At 42.6% G+C, this 21573-nt stretch overlaps 2 protein-coding genes and 1 long non-coding RNA gene across 4 annotated transcripts; 1 reads left to right on the top strand and 2 right to left on the bottom strand.

Moving 5' to 3' along the window:
• Positions 1-4583: 4583 nt before the first annotated feature.
• On the bottom strand, positions 4584-5483 carry LOC6613598. 2 transcript variants are annotated; one of them, XM_002038032.2, is made up of 3 exons: positions 5424-5483; positions 4958-5358; positions 4584-4902 (listed from the first exon to the last, which is right to left on the bottom strand). In XM_002038032.2, exon 2 carries the CDS (start codon positions 5285-5287, stop codon positions 4985-4987), a length of 303 nt encoding a protein of 100 aa, XP_002038068.2. In that variant the 5' UTR covers positions 5288-5358; positions 5424-5483; the 3' UTR covers positions 4584-4902; positions 4958-4984. The 2 variants fall into 2 exon arrangements, with proteins under 2 accessions (XP_002038068.2, XP_032577726.1); XM_032721835.1 differs by having other exon boundaries at positions 4958-5483.
• A 5822-nt stretch (positions 5484-11305) lies between these two features.
• LOC116801711 lies at positions 11306-12415 on the top strand. Its single transcript, XR_004362184.1, has 3 exons — positions 11306-11458; positions 11511-11749; positions 12374-12415. It is a non-coding gene; the product is annotated as an uncharacterized LOC116801711 (long non-coding RNA).
• A 276-nt stretch (positions 12416-12691) lies between these two features.
• On the bottom strand, positions 12692-14849 carry LOC6613597 (mucin-2). The gene is made up of 2 exons (XM_002038030.2): positions 14764-14849; positions 12692-14693 (listed from the first exon to the last, which is right to left on the bottom strand). The coding sequence occupies exons 1-2, from the start codon at positions 14777-14779 to the stop codon at positions 12910-12912; spliced, it is 1800 nt and encodes a 599-aa protein (XP_002038066.2). The 5' UTR covers positions 14780-14849; the 3' UTR covers positions 12692-12909.
• Positions 14850-21573: the final 6724 nt, after the last annotated feature.

Below are 21573 nucleotides of genomic sequence, written 5' to 3'. Positions count from 1 at the left end.
AATTAAACAAGTTTCCTGTCACAATCCCTTGCGAAGGAATACTTTTCCATGCCATATGCCCTTTTAAGAAATAAAAGTTAAAATTAGCTGGTTTAAGCAAATCTAAGGCATGTCCTTTAAAAGGGGTACCACTACTCCTTTTTTTATTCCTTTTTGAAATGGTGTATTGAAAAATAACTGTATAAATCACATACTTCTGCTGCCTAAGGGTATTCAAAATGCGGCTAGAGAATCTTTTCCAGACCTCTTCCCTCGTTCATTTGATTGCAGTGCGCTGAAATAACAAGGCAAGTCTGTCTGCTGCGTGCAGTGACGCCCTCATAATCAAGGAGGATCCCCTGCTCCCCAGGAATCCCAAGACGAGTCGTCTGCGCAGTCGCAGCCAACTCAATGCCAACCCTGTCCACTGGGAACTGAAATTAAGAATAAAAACCAAAGGCAAAAAGACAGCGGCACTTAAGCGAAAACAATTTCACAGAAAACGTGCGAATGTTTACTCAAAAGCAAAAAAATGCAGAGCAAACGACAAGCCAGAAAAAAATGAATATTTCTGAGAGGAAGTATAAAATACATTGTAAAGTTTTTTTATACCAACGAGCAAAGTGAATATGAAACAGAAAGAAGAGTGCTTAAAATTATGATTAGACTTTATAATAGACATTTGAACAACTCTCAGAATATGTAAATTACAAATGAATGCAAAATATAAACTTGAAATACCCAGCCTTATTTTTGAAAAAATTGTTTTTGAAATTTACAAAAATGGGAAGAATTTTCTTTTTGCGAGTTCTTCTGAAAGTGGTCATTAATTATTTATAAAAATTTGGGATACATTTTTATTACTCCATATTTTTGCCCAGTACATCCAGTTATTCTGCTGAGGTAGCCCATTGGCGACTTGGCCCACATCAAGTATTCCTTTGCTGCTCCTTTCTCAGCGTATTTCAATCAAAATCAAGTGCAGATCTCCATCGGCTTGCATGAAAATTACACGCACAAAACACACAAAACTAATTTTCCAACAAATTAGACGCGCAAGTAGATGTTGAACCACCCCGAAAACTCATGCCCCCCCATGCCACCCACCCGCTTGTTCATAATTTATTCGCCATTCTTCTCCATTTTTTGTGTTCTTTTTTATTGTCCAGGGTAATTCGTGTGCGTAATTTGCTTCTGTTAAGTTTCAATGTGCTTCTTGTTGTTTTTTTTTTTTGGCATAAGAAAACTTTACTTTGATATCCGCTGGGGTCGGCCTGCTGCTAATTTGGGCGCATGATAATTGACCGAACGTGGGGGAAGGTTTCCCAGTGCCCAGTTTCCAGATGTCGAGCTGCGGACTTCCAGATTCCTGATTATTTTCGGTCGACATACGGAAAGCTGCATTTGATGCGAGAACATTTTCCTGCCCCATGCATCGTCGCACATCGGGGAGTACTTAAAACCGGCCCACGTGACATTAATAAGACCTGCCACAAAAAGGGGCAGTCGCACTACCCCAGTTGGGAAACCTTCTTACCATTGTTAGACACGATTATTGCAACTCAACAAGCCTTCCTATTTGGATATGTGGCAAGTAAGTAAAAGAAGTATAACTGCCAGTCTAGTTTCGCTTCTTAAATAATTTGTGAATGCTATTTAAGCCAAGCGAACCAAATCAAATCAAGCAAATTAAGCATTGCTCGACTAGTAAGTAGCAACTCTTAAAATCACTGAACGACATCACAATCATTTCATTGAGCCGCATTATTTCCCATTCGCTTTGTACCTTTTGAGAGAAGAGGGCTCTGCCTGAATTGCAATAAATTTCAATTATTTACTTAAATGCATATTAAGCTGAAATGCCGCCGTTTGTCCACGGCTGAGTGCATTATCTCTGATAATGTAAACGGTTACCGGCTTTGAGCTGATTATTAAAAGGTTATTACTTGTATCTGTATCTACATATATGTAAACTTCATTTAAACTCTTACAAAGGGGTATGTGTCTTTATGTATGAATTATGGCAAGGATCGATTTATAAACAAAAACAAAGAACTATAATAATATTGGAATTATGATAGAATGAACTTCGCATCCATGCCAAGTTAGAAAACTAAGCTGCGCCTCGACTTCTAAGTGCTATAACTTCTAAGCTTTAATACAATAAAATAATTAATTCCATAAGCAATGCAGTTTTATGGAGCCTACCAGCTAGTGCCCACAATGTAGTCACCCAAATCCAGCAAAGAGCGAGCTGGATCCGCACCAGGTGACATGGTGGCAGCGAATCTCATTCGCCAGCGGAATCGCAGGCGCTGAGTTCTGTTCATTAGTATCTCCACACGAGTGCGTTGCCTAACTGCTGTTTTGGGGTCCGAGCGCCAGGACTCCAAGCTCCACGGCACCCGCAGCTCCAAGGCACCCGCCCTCGTCCTTTGCTGTGTTTTCGGTTCATTGCTCTTTTTCCACGTTTTTCGGGAGCATGGAACTGGGAGCTGGGAGCAAGAGCAAGAGCTCCTGCTGCGAACAGTTGGAGCTCTGGCGAGTGCTGCTGGTGCTTGAGTGTGTGCGTAGCCCCCATTAGCCAAAGGATTTATATTACAAGCGCACACATAAAAAGCACCGCAGGATATTCGGTTTTATTTGAATTTAATTGTAGTTTTAATCCGACAGGACGAAGGTAGGTAGGTAGGTTGGTTGGTTGGTAGTGGCCCATTCGGGCTCCGACACCAACTTCAACTCCAACTGCCCCACTCCCACTCCACTTTTAATGATGCTGTGCTCGGCTCTCGCAGCGTGTGCTAATTTAAATTAATGGGAATGCATTTTTAATAATTGCAGGGCACACAAGTCGTATACTCGATTTGGGTTCGTGCGCACACGCCCGAAACTCAGGAGTGCGGAAAAGTCGGTCAAGCACAAAAACCCCAAGGACCAAAACTCAACCAAAAGGGGATTCCCCGCACGAAACATCAATAAGGAGCGGGATCAAAGCGCCATAATGTACACGGAGCGGTCTTTCTTAGTGAAAGTTTTTTGGGGAATATATTTTAAGTATGCATGAAATATGCAAACTTTTGCAAAAAGTAAAAGAAATTCGACCAAAACAAAAGAAAACCAACTTAAAGTTAAGGCCAGGCCACTTTTCAAATAAATGCTTAAATGTGGGCTGATTAAAAACCAATTGCATAACCAGCCATGTTTTTTCATTCGAAATGGAATAACTATAAAATAAGCAGAACCCGATGACAGTTTGCTCGGAAACTGATAAAAACTGGCCACACTAGACTAAGTTTGTGGGGAAGTGGAAGTTCTGCGAACAACTTGTTCGCTGGGCCACACACAACTTGTGGCCCAAAAAGGCTTAGAATATAGAGTGTGCTGCTGGCCATTGTTGTTCGGGATTCACTGACAAAAACACTGAGCATATATAAAAATTTGATTAAATGTGCATACACGTAGGGAAAACTTTTGGCGCACTCAATATTTTCAGTTGAAAATGGAGGAAGAATGTTTGGCATAAAAGTTGAGCGACAAAAGTTGAAAATATTTGTTTCCGCCGAGATACATACAGTATTCATAAACACCCGCAAATTTATCCAAATGTGGCAACAATAACAAAAGGCAAACAACTAAGATAAAGTTCAAAGGAAACATGGCCCGGCAAAAGGAAAGAGACGGCATTATCGCCGAGATGAAAAGGCAAACAAAATAATAAGAAAGTTATGTGAGCAAAATAAAAAGTTCTTCTGCGGCTTTGACTTTCCCTTTTTCCTGCTTTTCCTTCTTTCCCTGCCTCATATTTTTTTTTTACTTTTGTTTGCAGTTAATAAAATCGCTTTGGGAGCACACGCAGATGCCAGAGGGCCAAATTAAAGTTCAGTATTTGTGCATTTGATATCGGGCTTAGAGGTATTCGATATTTTGATGATTTTAATTCCGGGAAATCCCCCAGATACTTATGTATCTTTCTGTGTTATGTTCGAGTCATAGCGCCGCCATGCTGGGTAAATAAAAATCAAAATTTGCAAAATGAATTGCATATATTAATGCGTATCACTTGGCGTTCGGCTTTAAATTGTTATTACAAGAGTATTTTATGCTGTCTGCCGCGGGGAGAAAGTCGGCAGAAGTGGGGGAAAGTACGTGGAATAACTGTGCCACGGCCCTGTTTGTTGTTTTTGCTGCTGCCACGTTGTTCTCCCCACATTTCGTTATGTTTCAGTCGGTGGGGCGTGTTCCATTCATTTCCTGTTGCGCCCTAAGTTATGCAAAGCATATGGCGAAGTGAGCAAGGACGCGCGGTGGCCAGGATGCGGATGTGGATGAGCCTGGATGGCTAAATGGGCGACAGGGCGCTAAAGTAAGCGTGCCCAAATGGCGAGATGGCAGCGGAAGAGGTCCTGAACATCCAGATCTGCACGGAAACCATCTTCAATGAAACATTTCGTGAAATTTGAAACTTTAAGTTGAGCATGTAAGAAACATGACTTCAAATATGATATGTTGTTCCAACTAGAGATACTTTATTTTTGCCTTTTATTATATCCTTAACTCAAGGAGTAAAGTTCTTTCTACATAACCATTATGATATAAATAATGGGTATTTTTACAAAATGTTCCATGATTTATTCAAATAACCACTTACAAATATATTAACAATTTTGCTGCTCTCAATTAAAAGATTGTTTTACCATTTTTGATAGCTGACAAACATTCATTCCGTTGACATTCGTACGACGCCCCCGAGTTCCAGAACAAGAAAGTAAGTGCTCGTGTTGATGTCTGAAGAAACCAGCCCGTTGGGGCTTTTCCCCATCCCCAACCGAGTGTAATTGGAAGCAGATGTTGGTGGCATTGTTTCTCTTTTTTCAATCATACTCCACTCCCAAGTGCAGGAGGTGCCCCATCAAGTGGTCGTTACTGTCGGCAGCAGCGGATTATTAAAAGTTCGATGGAGTGCAGCAAGTCCACTTACAACAAATCCAGGCTCTGCAAGATGCCATCAGGCGACCGCGTTCGACGTCCGCCACGTCACCACCGCCCAGTTGGTGGCAATGGACAGAGCTTCCTGTGGCTCCCGTGTCCTGGCTGACTCGCCAAGTTCGTCCTCTGACCGCTGGTCCTCCTCGTCGGGCTGGAATCGTGGCATATAGATCTCGAGGACACGACGCAATCCCCGAGAGGTGGAGCGCAGAAAGAGCCTGGCCGGTGGCACATTGGCGTCCTGGGCCGCCTTAGCCGCTCGCCTCTCCGCCTCGCAAGTGCTACCGCGGCGTATTCTCTGGAAGTAGTGTCCCATATCCATGGTGGACGAGCTGCTCCGCCTGGGCAACTGATCACGCTGAGAGGATCCCCTGAAGTGGGCACCACGTGGACCTGAGGAATGGTACATGGCTGGTAACCAAAGGAATTCCCCTACAAATGACACGCGTATAAATTACTTGAGAATTTTTTTATATCTATACTGTGACTTCTTTTCAAGTGCCTGCTTATAAATGTTAGTTTGCTTAAGGCTAATTTTTATAAAACATTGAAATGAATGACAAGAAATGTTTCGTTTTTAGCTGCTCCACTGCGGAAGTTAAACTCATTAATATGCGCCATAAAAATAACTCAGGAGCTGAAAACGGTGAAAAATGCTTGACATACCATTCCGATTCCGCTGATTACTATACGGCGAAATCGCAATAAAAGTAATTATTTAGATTACATTTCTAACGGACGTCGTGTCAGACTAATGGTGGAAATGCGCATTTTGTGGGTGGGATTGTGGGTTGTTGGAGCCGGAGTTGGAGCTGGAGATGAGGGATCGGGAACGTCAAAAGTCAAAGAGAGGCGAGAACAGACAGACACATGTATAAATAATAAACACGCCGGGGAAAATGGTACATAAGGAAGAAAATGCTTCGGAAAAAGTGGGTGGTTAGGGGGGCGGTGGGGCGGTGGGGCGGACTCACATCAACATTAAAAATGGATTTTAATGTGTCGCCTGTTTTGCCCATTTGACTGCTTGTTGTCGCGTTTAATGTCTTTCATTTGGCAGGCAAATATTCTGGCAGTGGCGTGACCCCTGAACCGCACCACCCACCCACCAAATACCACCCAACAACCAACAACCGACAACCACCACCCACCTGTCAAGCGGGAAACAAAAGACCATTAGGCAAAAAATCTACATTGCGTTTGTAAATCATAAAATGCTGTCAAATTCCCAAGCCCGCCCGATTGTTTGCCATGTTTGTCTTTGACTTTCAGCTAATTACTTGTGATTTAATTTGAAATTGTAATTAGCCGGCAAAATGTAATTTTTGTGATGGCTCTGACAGCAGGGTAGCTGCCAAGGATTGGACTCATGTGTTGCTGCATTAACGCCTTTAAGTTTCTAATTGAAGAGGAAAGAGTTTGGGAAAAACGTGATTAAACGCATCAAATTTCGAAATTTAATAAAATATCTATAAAATATACATACCTATATAACTGAAGCATTAGGGGCAAAGGACATACTTAACCATATTCTACTTAGCCTAATACCTGCGTGAAACATTTTACTCATTTTGACCATTAATTTCTGTGCTAAATTTATGATAGCTTGTAATCGATTTGATGGAAAACTGGCAACAACGCAAACGAAACCTGTCAGCTGCAGACAAAATTCAATCGAGATGAATTTGCCATCCACAATGCAAATTCCCCAACGATAACTGGGCGTCCATCGCCCAGGGTAAGAAAAGCGCAGCCCCACCTGGCCAACAAATCGCCCAGGACACGCAGAGCCATCGGGCAGATCTGTGAGGGAAGGACTTTCGTCCGGGCAGTCAAGCAGTCAGCCAGCGAAAGCTGTAATGCTGAAATGCTGCTATCTAAAGCTGTTAATAAAGCGCACATTAAAATATATACGTATCTAAGTATCTCAAAGATACAGCTCGGCGCTCCTGGCGCAGTCAAGGTGGAGCGTCATGGGTTGGGGGGGGGGCATTCAAATCAAAAACCGTGAGAATCAAAGGAACGGACAAGTGGAGCGGAAAGCTTTCAGTGCGTGAACATCGCTGCAAGGCGGGGCGGAGGCGGGGGTTTGTCGGATGTGTCCAAACCAAAAACTGTTGGGGGCACTGAAGTCCTGCCACGATTGTCCTGCAAGGAAGCCCCGCCTCTCGTCGAGTTGTTGAGTTTCGTTCTTTTACCTTACGTTTCATTTATTGCGCTGCGGAGTTTTTCCTTTTTTCGTTGCGATTCGTTTCGTTTCTTTTTTGTAAATTAAGAATTTTCCCTCAGCTTTTTACAGCTTCTCAATGACTGACTACGCTCATCCTGGAGTCCCTCAGCTGGCTGTTGGCGTTATAAAAGCCCAACGCTTCATTGCACAAACATAGTGGAGGACCGGAAGGCAGTCAGGCAGGCATCGTCTATTCTAAAGGCCTAAAGGCACTGCGCAGGGAGGGATGAGGGAGCAGGAGCAGGAACAGAGCCCAACAGGATCGGCCAAAGGAGCCGGTGTGGCATCGGGATGGATGCGTTCACCACTTAACAGAGCACACAACTTGGCTTGCGGTGAATAACTCGGCTCAAGAGTTGTGGCTCTCGAGGACGAGGGGCGTTATCATTTATGCATACGTGAGCATAAAATACTTACGGGCGGCTTTATACACAGTCTGCGGTAGAGACAAAAATTCGAATTAAAATTAATTAATACAAGACAAACAGTAAACGTGCAGCATGCCCAGAAGCAAAGAGTATCTGAGCCAACGCCTTAAGCGAAAAGGAAGTAAGTAAGCTACTCAACAACTCAAGTCTTAAAATATGTAAGAAGTATCTTATTTTAATTATTGATTTTATGTTTAATTTTAAATAAAATAAATACATCTACTCTCTTTACTTACTCTAGTGAAGCAATCAAAGTTCACATGCAATAGATTCAGAGGAAAAAATGTATTTTAGCCATTTTGTGATTAAACATTTTTATCTCTGGTGCTAATATTAAATATAAAAATATAATTAAATGTCAATAGAGATAGCGCCTCTGCTTTCTTCCAAGATTCCCATTAGTTTGCCAAGAAAAATGTGCAGCCGCCCTTCAGAAAATATGCAAAGAAAAATTCAATCAGCCGAGCAAATGCTCAGCGGATCCTGTTGGCAGGACGTCATGTCCTTTATGACCAGGCCGCCTCATAAATTTATCAGGGAGGAGCAAACACATCGGAGTCCTCCGCCAACGTGGCCCTTTATCCAGGCCACACGTATGTGTATATGTACCTTTTATGGACCCACAAATAAACGTACCTTTGTCGTGCATATTGCCAAAACGTGCCCTTGGATACGTTCCGCTCCATTCGAGATGGTCTAAACACGGAAAGAGGAGCCTTTTCGGGACTAAAATCTCACGCTTTTACCGGGTTAGGTTGTAGAGACTATTAGCTGTCAAAATAATAGCTTAAGTGCCAAATAGGCGCACATATTCAAAGCATGTTTATGCCTACTGGCAAAATAGGGATACACTGTATTCTATACATTTTATATAACCAGGCAGGCGATACACATTTCATTCTCATACTAGATGGCTTTAGATATTGTTATTAACATTCTATTATTTTTTTAATATTTTTTAAAATCAATATACCCGTATATTTCATGTCAATTAGTTCAGTTAAATCAGTTTTCATGTGAAGAGTTAGAATTTAGAATAGCATACTTTTAGGCCAAGAAATTACGAAAAACGCTCCATGTTTCAACAACAATACCCATAATTAGCAGCAATGCAAAGTCTTTATTTTAATTTTAATTTTTTTTTAGTAATAACTGGATCACAACAGCTGAGATGGCTCATGAATAGAAGGAGCACTCTTTCGATGAGGTGCAAAAGAGCTATCTATGCGCACTGTATCGTACCGATATGGTTATACGGGATCCAGATTTGGGGAATTGCAGCCAAATCGAATTATAATCGTATCCAGGTGATGCAAAATCGCGCATTACGACAAATAACCAACTGCCCCTGGTATGTACGTAACTCTACACTCCATAAAGACCTCAATATTCACACAGTTGAGTCACAAATTGGGAGACATACAAGTCGATATAGTGACAGATTACTGAGCCATAGCAGTCTTCTTGGAAGACGTGTCATCCCCGCTCGACCTCTGAGAAGACTTAAACGGCAAGGCTTCGCCAAGACAATTGGGCAGCAGTAAAAACTCTTCATTTATGTTCCTACTCCACTTATTTTATTTTATAGTGTTTGGTAATTGATAAGAATATTTCTCCACACTGTGATGTTAAGATACAATATTAAGATGTACGGATTCTTCACTTAATAAATATTAATAAAAAAAAAAAAAAAAAAAGTTTTAACTGGAGGATGATTACACCTTTGTCTTTTTAAGTGCTTACTGAGGTATTGGTACTTTTAGTAAAAAAGAAAAAGGGAAGCTGCGTGAGGCAGCTTAAGGACTTCTCCGGCAGATGCGGGCTATTATCAATGTTGCCACTTCATTCAAATTAAGGCAGGACCCTTCGACTGCCGACTGTGACGGTTGCCACAAAAGCGTCTTTTGCCTTTCGCCTCAATGTTCAAATTTTAATCGCATTTCTTGGTCGTGGCCGAGTCCTTTTTACTCGCCTGTCCTTTGGTTTCGACACTTTGTCTCTCTGTGTGTGTGTGATTGTGGGTGTGGGGTGAAGGGTGAGGGGAGTGGAAGGTCCTTTGGCCAAGAAGGCGGCGAAGCAGGAAAAGGGTTTTTTCTGCTTCTGTATGCCGTGTTTCGTGCTTTGGCCCGCACGTCAGCTACTCATTTGTTTTTGTCTTCCGTTTGCTGCGTTTCCCGCAAAATGAAAATGGAAATTGGTTTTCTCTCGGTTACTTACTGTCCTTACCAGAAGCACCAACAAACCCCCGCCACCTCGCCATCCTCGCATTCATTTAAAATGTAAATAAAGTGACAAATTACCTGAATTAGTGACACAACATTCAGCGAGTTTACGTTGCTCGTTTCAAATGGTTTTCGCTCCGCACCTTCGTTTTTGTTTTTTTCTTGCTCGTGAAGTATTTACTTTTGTTTTTATTTTCCAGCGCCCAATTTAGCTGTTGACTTTGGTTAGCTGACTTCTTGGGGTAATTAAATTATTGCCCTTAAAGAGCTAATCGCAACGGAAAGAAAACTAACTATACATGCCACCTCTTCACAACCACATTTCCAATGGAATGTCCCAGCCATCTATTAAATTCAATTATTGCCCAAGCAAAATATTGAATCAACGAGGGTAAGCCATGTATATAAACTTCCCAATGGCGCCCGAACAGGCTTAAGACCTTCGCACAGCTGTCGTGTAAATATTTAATTTACGAAATTCCATAATAAAATTTTCCCTCAGTCCGACGACGTTCTGTTCTTTTTGTTGCTCCTTGGAGGCAGCTGGGTTTTCATTTCGCATGCCAATTGTTTGGCAAGTGTCAAAATAATAACAAGCCACCCCCCACAAGCTCCGGATTTTTCGGGGGGCGGGAAAGAAATACGGCATGCGAAGGCCAAGTGTCAAAATATTTCCGAAAATTTTTTATGTTAATTTTGAATTAATAAAATAAATATTAAATCAGTGCGGCAAGAAAACGGCGCCAGGCGCCAGGGGTGCTGACAAATGACAAATGGCAGGGGCATTCGAGCAGACGACTATATTAGAGACCAAAACCACTAATTTATCCCCAGAGAGAGGGGAGATCCTGGCAGCTGTTGCCCTTCGAACGAACACCCACCCACCCATTCAACCACCCGGTCGAATCCACCGAATCTGGCCCCGATGAACCCACCACCGCCGAACTGGAGTTGGCTTTGATTGGAGCTTTGCTTCCTTCGCCGGTCGTCGTTAATTTAAATTTCCAAATTTAAAGATCCCTGAGCCAATTTGGTTATTGTATTATTAAATTTAACACTCTCGGCTCGTTGATTTTTATGGGATCTCCGCGGCATTTTCATTCCTAATTGCTCCGGCAACTCTTACATTCCGGCATCCCTTTGGCTTCGCCGGAGGCACCAGGCTGCTTCTTACCCAAACTTTGCATTTCACAATTGGGGGTATTTAATCCGCGCAATTTTATGTGTCAACTAGGTTACGGAACATGGCTTCTGGACAGGACAAAGCAATATCAATTTGTTACCAACTGTTATCATAAACATTTAGCCATAAATCTTGAGCACATAAATAATGTGTAATTCTCGACATATTTGGAATACTTATTTGCTAAAAAGTTTCAATATTTTGTTCACCATCTTAATTTGACTTTTTATAATCTATAGTATGCCATGAAAAAGTATTCAAGTCGAACTTTCTAATTCTATAGGTGCGCCGCTAGTGAACGATCAGTTGGATTTTTTATCTGGAGCTCTCTAGTCAGGCCAAAACAGCTCTGGTAATCTCTGAAAAATTCACTTCCCAAATTCCAATTTAACACCTTAAGTTTTTCCGTTTCTGAATCCGTGAAGCCTAGGTGAGTTTTGAATAAAAAATACTAGTGTTTCTGTAACGTATTCTTCCCGAAGCAACAATATGTGCGGTTATGGATGCGGTCCCTATGGCTACGGACCTTCGGGTCCTTGTGGACCATGGTGCGGACCCTGGTGTAGTCCTTGCGCCCTCTCGCTAGGACCCTATACCTGCTGTGGACCCAGTGGATGCGGACCAAGCGGCCCAGCGTGTTGGCCGTATGGCTTGTACACATGCTAGGCTTCAGAAGGATGTCAGAAACGTGTGAGCCATTACCCAAGAAATGTAATACAAGGTGAGTACGTTACGCTGTTCATGTGCTCGGGATGCTGGGCAAATTGAAATTTTCTTAGGACCCAAAACAAAGTGCCGCGCATTGGCAATAAAACCGACTTTCGGTGGATGCGAGTGGCTGATAGGGGGGGGAGGGGGCCGGTTAGCGTGTTCGAGGGGGCGTGGCAGTTCAATAAATCTTTTGCAAAAAGGCAGGCGGAGGCGGCGGCTGTGGCGTTCGATTGTAATCAAAACTCTAATTTGAATTCTTCAGCTGCAGAGGCGACTCTCCCCTCTGAACAGTTGCAAAAGGGTAAAGCCGATTTTATTTTAGAGACCTGGCGAGCGTTTCCGTTTCCAAAAAGAACGCGAAAAAGCGAGGAGCTATAAGCGGGCTGCGGGGGCAGAGGGTCATGTGTTGTGCTTTATTGCGAATTTTTCATTCCTGTTCCTGTTTATTGGCACTGATTTTTGACCGCCTACTGTGCGAGCTTTGACTTTCGACGTTTAGTCATTGATTTTAGCCAACTGGAAAAGAAATTTCGTTCAGTAACATATCACCACATATGGCCTACATATATCTATATATTCTATATAATAACCATATCCTTACAAGCACCATCTAATCAACATCATTTTCTTTCAGCTCGGACCATGGCAATTACATTGGATAACATAATAAAAATAAGTGCCCGTTGTTTTCATCTAAGACAATAATAAAAATGTGGGGAATCGCAGCCCGTAACAAATTTGTCCACCAATCCTTTCGCGAATCCGTAGACTTAACGCTTAAGCCTTTTACATAAAAATGTTGGAAAAGCCAGAGCACAACTTGTGCTTTTGCACCTTTGTTCTTTCCACTGCCAGACGTGTCTTGGCAAATAGCTGGTGGCTAAAAGTATGTTCGCAGCCTGTTCTTCCCTTTAAGACCCAAATGTACGTACGGGGCTTAATTTGAATGTAATGCGTTGTCACGTATTTATTAAGCTTTGAACTAAAAGGAGTACGGATACTTTATAATTCCCAACTTTTTTTTAGCTTGTATTAGCTTTTGCATATATTGAAATTTTAGTACATACATATGATAAAGAATCGATCGGGCACAAATATCAAGGTGGGGTCAGGTAGTGCTCTTAGAGGCTAATTCGTTGGTGATTTCGTTTAGGAAGTCATCGTGAAGTTTTATGCTTGGGGCTGCACGCAACGCGTGTTCTCGGGCAGATCGCAAATGCCCTTCAGAGCGTTGAAGTATTTATCGCCGCAGCTCACCAACAGTGGCTTTCCATACCGGCAGATATAGTAGTCGGAGCAGCTCTTCAGGGACGCCAGCATGAAGCCATCTGGCTTTTTGCGGCACACGTATTTTGTATAGGTGGAGATGGTTAGCTCGTGGGCTTGGGGAGCCGACAGTTCATCGATTTCCAATGCGGGACGAACGGCAGGGCGCACGGGTTTCGCTGGTCGCACAGACGTTGGCCTCGCCTTCGAAGAACCGGAGACTCCGTTTACGGGTCCACATTCCGTTGTCGTTGTTGATGATGCACAGCTTGTTGTGGTCTCTGATGCACAGGTTGTTGTGGTCGTTGATGCACAGGTTGTTGTAGTTGTAATTTCTGGTGTACAAGTTGTTGTGGTAGCTGGTGTACAGGTTGTTGTGGTTGTAATTTCCGGTGTACATGTTGTTGTAGTTGTTATTTCTGGAGCACACGTTGTTGTGGTTGTTACGATTGCTGGTGTACAGGTTGTTGTGGTTGTTGGTGGACTGGTTGGAGTGGTTGTTGGTGTACAGGTTGTTGTGGTCGTTGGTGCACAGGTTGTTGTAGTTGTAATTTCTTGGGTACATGTGGTTGTAGACGTAATTTCTGGCTCACAGGTTGTTGTGGTTGTTACGATTGCTGGTGTACAGGTTGCTGTGGTTGTTGGTGTACTGGTTGGAGTGGTTGTTGGTGCACTGGTTGGAGTGGTTGTTGGTGCACAAGTTGTTGTGGTTGTTGGTGGCCAGGTTGTTGTAGTTGTAATTTCTGGGGTACATGTTGTTGTGGTAGCTGGTGTACAGGTTGTTGTGGTCGTTGGTGCACAGGTTGTTGTAGTTGTAATTTCTTGGGTACATGTGGTTGTAGACGTAATTTCTGGCTCACAGGTTGTTGTGGTTGTTACGATTGCTGGTGTACAGGTTGTTGTGGTTGTTGGTGTACTGGTTGGAGTGGTTGTTGGTGCACTGGTTGGAGTGGTTGTTGGTGCACAAGTTGTTGTGGTTGTTGGTGCACAGGTTGTTGTAGTTGTAATTTCTGGGGTACATGTTGTTGTCGAAGCTGGTGTACAGGTTGTTGTAGTTGTAATTTCTGGGGTACATGTTGTTGTCGAAACTGGTGTACAGGTTGTTGTGGTTGTTGGTACACAGGTTGTTGTAGTTGTAATTACTGGTGTACATGTTGTTGTAGTTGTAATTTCTGGCGCACAGGTTGTTGTGGTTGTTACGCTGGCTGGTGTACAGGTTGTTGTGGTTGTTGGTGCGCAGGTTGTGGTTGTGATAGATGGCGTGCAGGTTGTTGTAGTTGTTATAAGTTGTGTACATGTTGTTGTAGTTGTGATTTGTGGTGCACAGGTAGTAGTTTCCTCCGCACACGGCACTGCGGCGATCGAGCCTCCTACAGGAGAGCTTGCCGATGCAGGCTGAAACTCAATGCAGCCAGTGTTGTAGTTGACACAGCCCTGGGCCTTGGCATCGAAGAAGCGCGAGCAGACGTTGACAAGGGCCACACCTGACTGACACTCGTAGTACTGGGAGCAACTTCCGGGGACCAAAGCGCGGAATCCATCGGGCTTATGAACGCACACATAACTGCGGTAGAGTTGGTTGTCGATTGCCCTAACGCCCGGCTGCACGCCCGGCTGCACGCCCGGATGCACGCCCGGCACACTGGCGGCATTGATGCTGGCCACCGCAAGGGCGGCACAGGCAATTACTGCAAGAATAAGATGGTTTAGTCCTTGGTAGACGCTTCGGTCTATAGGGTGCACAAACAAATTCGTTACCTATGGCGTATTTCATTCTATAGACAGCTATTCCTTTTTGCGACTCCTTTGCTTGCACAATATTAAGTCTTGTACACAGACCAATAAGCTGTAATGATTGTTTCGCAAGTGAACCGCCTTTTATATGAAGCACTTTGTCACACCTTATCGGTATTTCCACAAAAATATTGGAACATACTATTGCGACTTTGGCGGAAGCGTGATCATATGGAATGGTAAGTTAATGGCTTCCGTTATCTTGCGAATACGAGTGCTTGCCCAAAAAGTTTTAATTTCTTTAATTGTTCTCATTCGGCGGAACGGGAAATGAGACGACGTTTTATTCATTTCCTCTCTTGATCATTCAATATAAATAATTAGGTATTGTAATTTCAACAACTAGTAGAACATTCAATTGTAAACTTAAAAACCGTTTAAAAAAATATCAAAAAAATATAATCACTTAAATTAAAATAGATTCAGATCCTACATAACAAAAAAACTTTAATTCTATAGAAATTTTATTCTATAATTCGTTTTTGATTTTTAAGATATAAAAACACTAATGAAAAGTATGCTACAAAAACGTTAACCTTCTAAGTACGGAATCTGCCAATACAAGATAACAAAACATGAACACAACATATAATTATAAAAAGTTCCCGCATGATTCTCAGTAAAGTGAGTCAGACCAATGAAAGAGGAATATACATAGGTACCTGATTTGTTTTCTTATCAACACGAATATAAAAACGCAGCATGCTAACAAAACGACTTTTATCGGCAATCAACAATTTTCATCGAATTGCGAACATGTGTTGGTCGAACAATCTTAACATTTCATCAATGTTGCGATAGTTTAAAACGTACTACGTATTTTAGTGATGAATATGTATATGAATGATGAAAACTTTAAATGTTGTTGAAGCTTAAGTTTATTTCTGGAAAATGGGTAATAACAAAAGATCATGTTTACATTAGGAATTTATATAAAATACATTTTTGTATAAAGGCAACTTTAAAATAGTGTAGGCTGTAAAGTATCTTATATAAAGCTGACAAACTCGTTCGGCGATTTGAGTACTAGGCTCCAAGGAGCTACTCCTTCTCCCCTGACTGGTGCTTTACATGGCCCAAGTGCCTCCGAATCCCATTTTAGGCAAACCAGGAACCCCTTTAAATTAGTCCACCTTTGTGAATGGCTAAAACACTGGGAAATTTTGAGGCAATTTGCGTTTGCGACCTCAGCGCTGATTATGACGACGACCAGGGCACATTAATGCTGATGAGATGTTGCCGCTAAGTAGCATTCCCAGAACCCATCTCGTTCCCATTTGCAGTCCCACGCCGGTTATCCCGGGAATCAGGTAAGCAAGTGCTCCGAATCTGGTGGATGGTAGATGAGTGGTGACCCCGCTGAACAAAGGGAATCTTAGCGGTTGCTAGGCCAGCACCACATTCTGCCAGCGCACCACCACCCACTCCGGCTGTCTTTTTCTCTTGACTTTGCAATTAAATATGCACATTCTCATTAAAAGTTTGCGCCATTAATAAACGCCAACAGGGATGTAATTTAATACGGTTAAAAAGCACAACACGTGTGTGGGGTAAGAGGAGCCAGGAGTCAGGAGCCAGGAGCAGCGAGTCCTGGCTGGGTGGGAATTCGGTGGGCGTGGTGGAGTATGGAGCACTGTGCATTACATTAAACATGCAGACATGTGAGAGCCAGAACCGCCCACCCGCCCACCTGCCCACCAGCTCACTGGTCCTCGGATGGAACAAAGCTCATAAAATTTGCAAATGTAAATAATTTTCTTAACGAAATTTCCACGTTAGCCCGTCTGTCTGTTTCCGAGCCCTGGCTCCTTAGCTTCTTTTTTGTCCTCGTGTCCTTTCCTCGTCCGCATTAAAGCTCGCCAGGATCGGGCTGCAAATTTGTCAACGGAACAAGACACGACACATATGGCCAGCTATGAAGTCGGCCACCTCCCCCAACCGCCCGACATAAATAATAAATAATTGAAAATGTCTCACGGGAATGGCGTTCCATCGCCTTCGCGTGAACTTTGTCAGCCAACAACTTGGCCCTAATATTAGAGCAGGTCGATGTCAAGTCGTGGACACCCTGCACATGGTTGCAAGCGGGGTATATCACTTCAGTGCTTTCCCAGGCAATTCCCGAAGAATTCGTTTTAACAACATCAATTTTCGGTAATTATAAAAATTGCATCCGATAAGATAGAGCGCAGCTTCTTCCCACGCAGGCAATTAGCTAATATAGGAACCTGGTCTTACAACAGCGGTTGCCAGTTACATTTGCCCTGCACCATCCACCATTCCGTGTTCGATAGATTCTTTGAACTCCAATCTATTCACCCACACCCCACCGAGCACATGACCGGCAAACAACTAGGCGCTGCTGCGTTGGCAAATTGTTGACAGCTCGCTTTCTTGGCCCACTTGGCCATGTGTGTGTGGTGTGTGTGTGGTGTGTGTGTAGTGTGTGTGTGTGGTGTGTTTGTAGTGTGTGTGTACTCGCTTATTGCCTCGGTTTCTTGGGCCAATTCCGGCGGGAAATTAAAGTAAAAGTTTATGATTTTTAGCCGTACGCACTTTGGCCACTGCCACGCCCGGCCCCTCGTGGATTCGCCCACATGTGGGGCGAAATTGTGGCTCATTATGTATTTATGTCAATTTCTGACTCTCCACTATGTGTGTGTGTTAGGGGAATGACATGTAAAACCTTTTTGGGGGAGCCTACGAGCGTGTCTTGGCGGGGAAATCCCCCACCTGGCCAACAAGCATTTAATGACCTGGCTTGCTCTCTTTTGGGCCGCGTTTAGCGTGTAAATTCACTCTACATTCCCTAGAATTACAATTTTTACTCCTTCAGCAATCGTAAAAGTGTGTGTGTGTGTGTGTACTTATGGGTGTGTGTGTGTCTACCAGCCTGTAAGCATATTTCAGGTATTTTTATTCCAGCATTACTTTTTATGCACTCACGAGCCCACCACACACATATGGACTCGGTTTTTTTTTCACAGCATTTATGTTTTTCGTACTTTTACACTCCGGCGGAAAAGCAGGAGACGCTTATTGGGCTGCAAGGAGCACTGGGGTCCAGATATTGTGAAGGGATTTGGCCCGTGCGCTTGAAAAATTCCGATGCTGTCACTGAGAGCATAATAAAAATAAGTTTTTATTTGGATTTAGCGCAGGTCGACATAAATCATCCGTTTTCCATAGGTCCAGTGTTGGGTTTGGATCGGAATTAATGGAGCATTCAAAACATATTCGAAGTTATTTTGAGTACCATCTTCGGTATAAAACAATCTTCTTAAAAAAATAGAATAATAGGATTGGGTCTTGATGAGAAATAAAAGAAATATACTTTACAGAGTAAATAATCCTTCCTTTTATCTTTAAATACATTATTATATATCCATTATACGTTATTTTCCTTATAACTATTGCGTACAGAAAGAGATGGATAGAGATGATGTAGAGGACTACATCATGTGGTCCTTGTCTCCCCTATGCCACAATTGTATTGTATTGCGATTCGTTACTATTCGAACTCGTTTTTACAGTAAAATGAGTCATCTTAAAGACGCACAGCCCCACTTGTTGCTGAAATGTTTGAGTGCAGGTTCGGCATCGATGTTTGCGAAACTGTTTGCCAAATTCCGATTTCAGGCGCCTGGCAGAGAGAGCAAACTCAAGTTTCCGCTCCTTCGCTTTGTTTCTTTTTTGCAGTGAAATCATTAAACTGATTTATATTCCGTTTGACTTGAGTTCCGCACTACCTCATACCCTGGCTCCTTTCCGCCGACTGAATTTGAGTTCAAGTTGGATAAAAGGGTCGCCAACCCACCCAAGTCAATTTGGCATGTGTCGGGGTTGCTCAAGGGTTAAGTGATTTCTTTTTCCTTTGCTTTCTTCGCTGCTTTTGTTTCTGTATGCCATTTTCGCCATTAGATCGAATCAACTTTAATATTTATTGATAAAGGTTTAGCGCCTTTTCATGGGAATTTTAAAACGCGATTCTATAAGCTTAAAGCTATATAGTTTTTGTTATTTACATGCAGATAACAAACAAATATGACTAAGTAACCCCTTTGCACAGAAAATAGTAATACTACGTTATAGCTTATATAATTCGAGGTGTTATAATTGACGATTTAAGAACGCAGAGTCACGATTGCCATGCGTAATGGCTGATACACAAATTGGTTTCCGACTTTGTTCCAGACTTGGCATAACACCCCCTCATTCGGAACTCCTGATGTGTTGCGCATTTCCTGTTCTTTTCGTCTATTTTATGAAAGTGGGAATAAAATGAAATAAAATATTTGGCGCTTGATTTATTCAGAAACTTCCACAGAGATTTGTATGATGGAACAGGAGTTGGATTGCCGTGGCCCTGATGTAACATACAGCGTGTGACTGACTGCGTATATATGCATACATATATACATAAAATGTATGTATATATATATATGGTGTGTCCTGTGCGCTTGTTATTAAATAAATTGACTGACATGCCCACACGCACACGGAGCCACAATAGTCCAGTCAGTCACAGCTGAGAGGAAAATCGAGTCCTGAGTCCTGGCGCTGGATCTGTTCCTGGCCCTAGGTAGTTCATCATGTCATGAAAATTGTATGGAAATTTAATTGAAAACATAAGCCAAGGATAACAGGCCAAAAAGGACAGGCAATCACACACCCACAGGCACATCCTGCCAGAATGGTGGCCATTGGCCACATTTTGGGGCCATGCGAGCGGGACGGAACGGGCCGCCATCCGCCCCAATCCACCATTCCTGTCGCTCGAACTCATTGTTTCCTGCCGTGCACAGAAAGTGAACGAAATGATATAAATAAATAAACAAACTACAAGATAAAGCTATTTGCAATTTGATTGTCAATTTTCATGAGCCCTAGAAACACGACAGGGTGGGGCACGGCTGGATACTCTCGGCTTTGCGAAAAGTTGAGCTTGGAGCTTGTCAGAACGTTTCCGCAGGAAAACGAACAGTTTCTCCTGTGAGAGTCGGTTCATCTGTCAGTGGTTAAAGTCACTTACTCATTGATGCAGTCAATCAAATTTCATGAGTGATTTTCGTTATGCCAGGAAAACTTCTGTCAATTTTCATTTACATTTTTCGCTTGATTGCCTCGAATGGCATTTCATGTGCTTTCCATTTCGTTATTGCCTCACCGTTTCCTCCAGCTCAAAGTTTAATTGCATTCGGTTCATTTTATTTTCTGGTCTAACATTTAACACACAGTTATGAAGTACTCCGCCGCCATTCCACCCACTGCCATTTTCCACCCGCCACTCATTAAAATGACCACTTCAAAGGCCACACCACCAGCCCCTTCGAAACCCAGCAAACAAAAAAAAAAAAAAATAAATAAATATTAAAAAGAGAAACCTAATTAAAAAGCGCTTAATACTGGTTGAACTTACTGGCCGTGTGCTAATAATCCAAATAAAGTTTCAATTAATTTGGCCGGCAAAAGTTTGAATACAATTTTCCATTCGAGTCCTTTGCATTTTTTTGGGATTATGAAGTGTAATTAGGGGGTAACAATAAAGCCTGCATCCCTCCCTGTAAATCAAAATGTACAACACATACTCAAAATCTCAATTTTTAATGCAATTAAAAGCACTTGAAAATATATTCTAATTCATATTAGGAGTAAGTTAAGCAAACTTAGGCAAAAGAGAACCCAAGAAAGACTTCAATTTCTCGACTATCAGATACCCCTTACTCGCATAATTAATTTGATCCTGACAGGACAATCGCATTAAGACGGACTCGAATCAAACCTGAAGCCCAAAGTGGCATTAAAAATTAACTGGCGGCATCAATTAAAAAGAGCAACTATCGCGATGAGTTTCCTCGGCCAGTTCAATGGCCAAAAAGCAATCTTACAAGTGCAGATAGTTTGAGTATCCTGCGGATTCAGCGCGCATCAATGGCGGTCTCAGTGCGTTTATTGAATGAAATCGGACGGGCGGCGGCGGATATAGAAGCGATTCAATGGAGTTCCACTGGACTGGTCAGCCTGCCATAAGCCTAATGTAAATCCTCCCCAGCTCCCTGCGCCAACCGATGTCGTCACAGTCTACAGTGGAAACGTCCATTAGCTAAGCAGATTAATTGCTAAAAGGTATTTAATTCGTGATGCTTTTATATTTCGCCGATTTCACTTTGGCCCCCCTCAACACCACTCCACTCCACTCCACTCCATCCCGTCTATTGGGATTTGGGCCATCAGCGCAGCCAGCCAGACTGCTTTCTTTTCCTTTCTTTATTCTATTCAGCTCCTATTTGATTTTATTTTATTTTATTTTCCCAACTCACTTCGCTCATGTGCTTTTTGCACTCCCTCAAAAAATATGGCGTTAAGTATTTCGTGTTGGCTTCCCATTTTCTTGGATTTTTTCTCGCTTTTTAATGCTTCATTAGCCGCTAATGGAAATTGTGTAACGCTGTGCGAGGACAAGTCAAGATTCTTACTCCTCCGGCAAGGACTTTGATTTCCCCGATTGATCGAAATGTTGACTTACATACATATCCATCTGCAATGGAGTTCAATGTGGCTAAATATACAATGGCTATTTAAGATAATGCCTTCAGACTTTCCAACTTGCCTGTAGTTTTGCGGCAATGGAAATACATTGAATGGCTGACTGTCCCGTGTTTCCGCCAATGAAAATGCTCTGCCACGAAACTTGTGTGATTTATGTGCAAATATAGTACAAAAGCTATGCAAGTTTTATGCCGCGGGAGGGTGGGTGGTAGAAGTCTATGCAAG

This window comes from Drosophila sechellia, chromosome 2L, assembly GCF_004382195.2.
Source record: "Drosophila sechellia strain sech25 chromosome 2L, ASM438219v1, whole genome shotgun sequence".
NCBI classification, from domain to species: Eukaryota; Metazoa; Arthropoda; class Insecta; order Diptera; family Drosophilidae; genus Drosophila; species Drosophila sechellia.
Note: the sequence above shows the minus strand (reverse complement) of the source record. Positions and strands in the feature narration are given on the sequence as shown.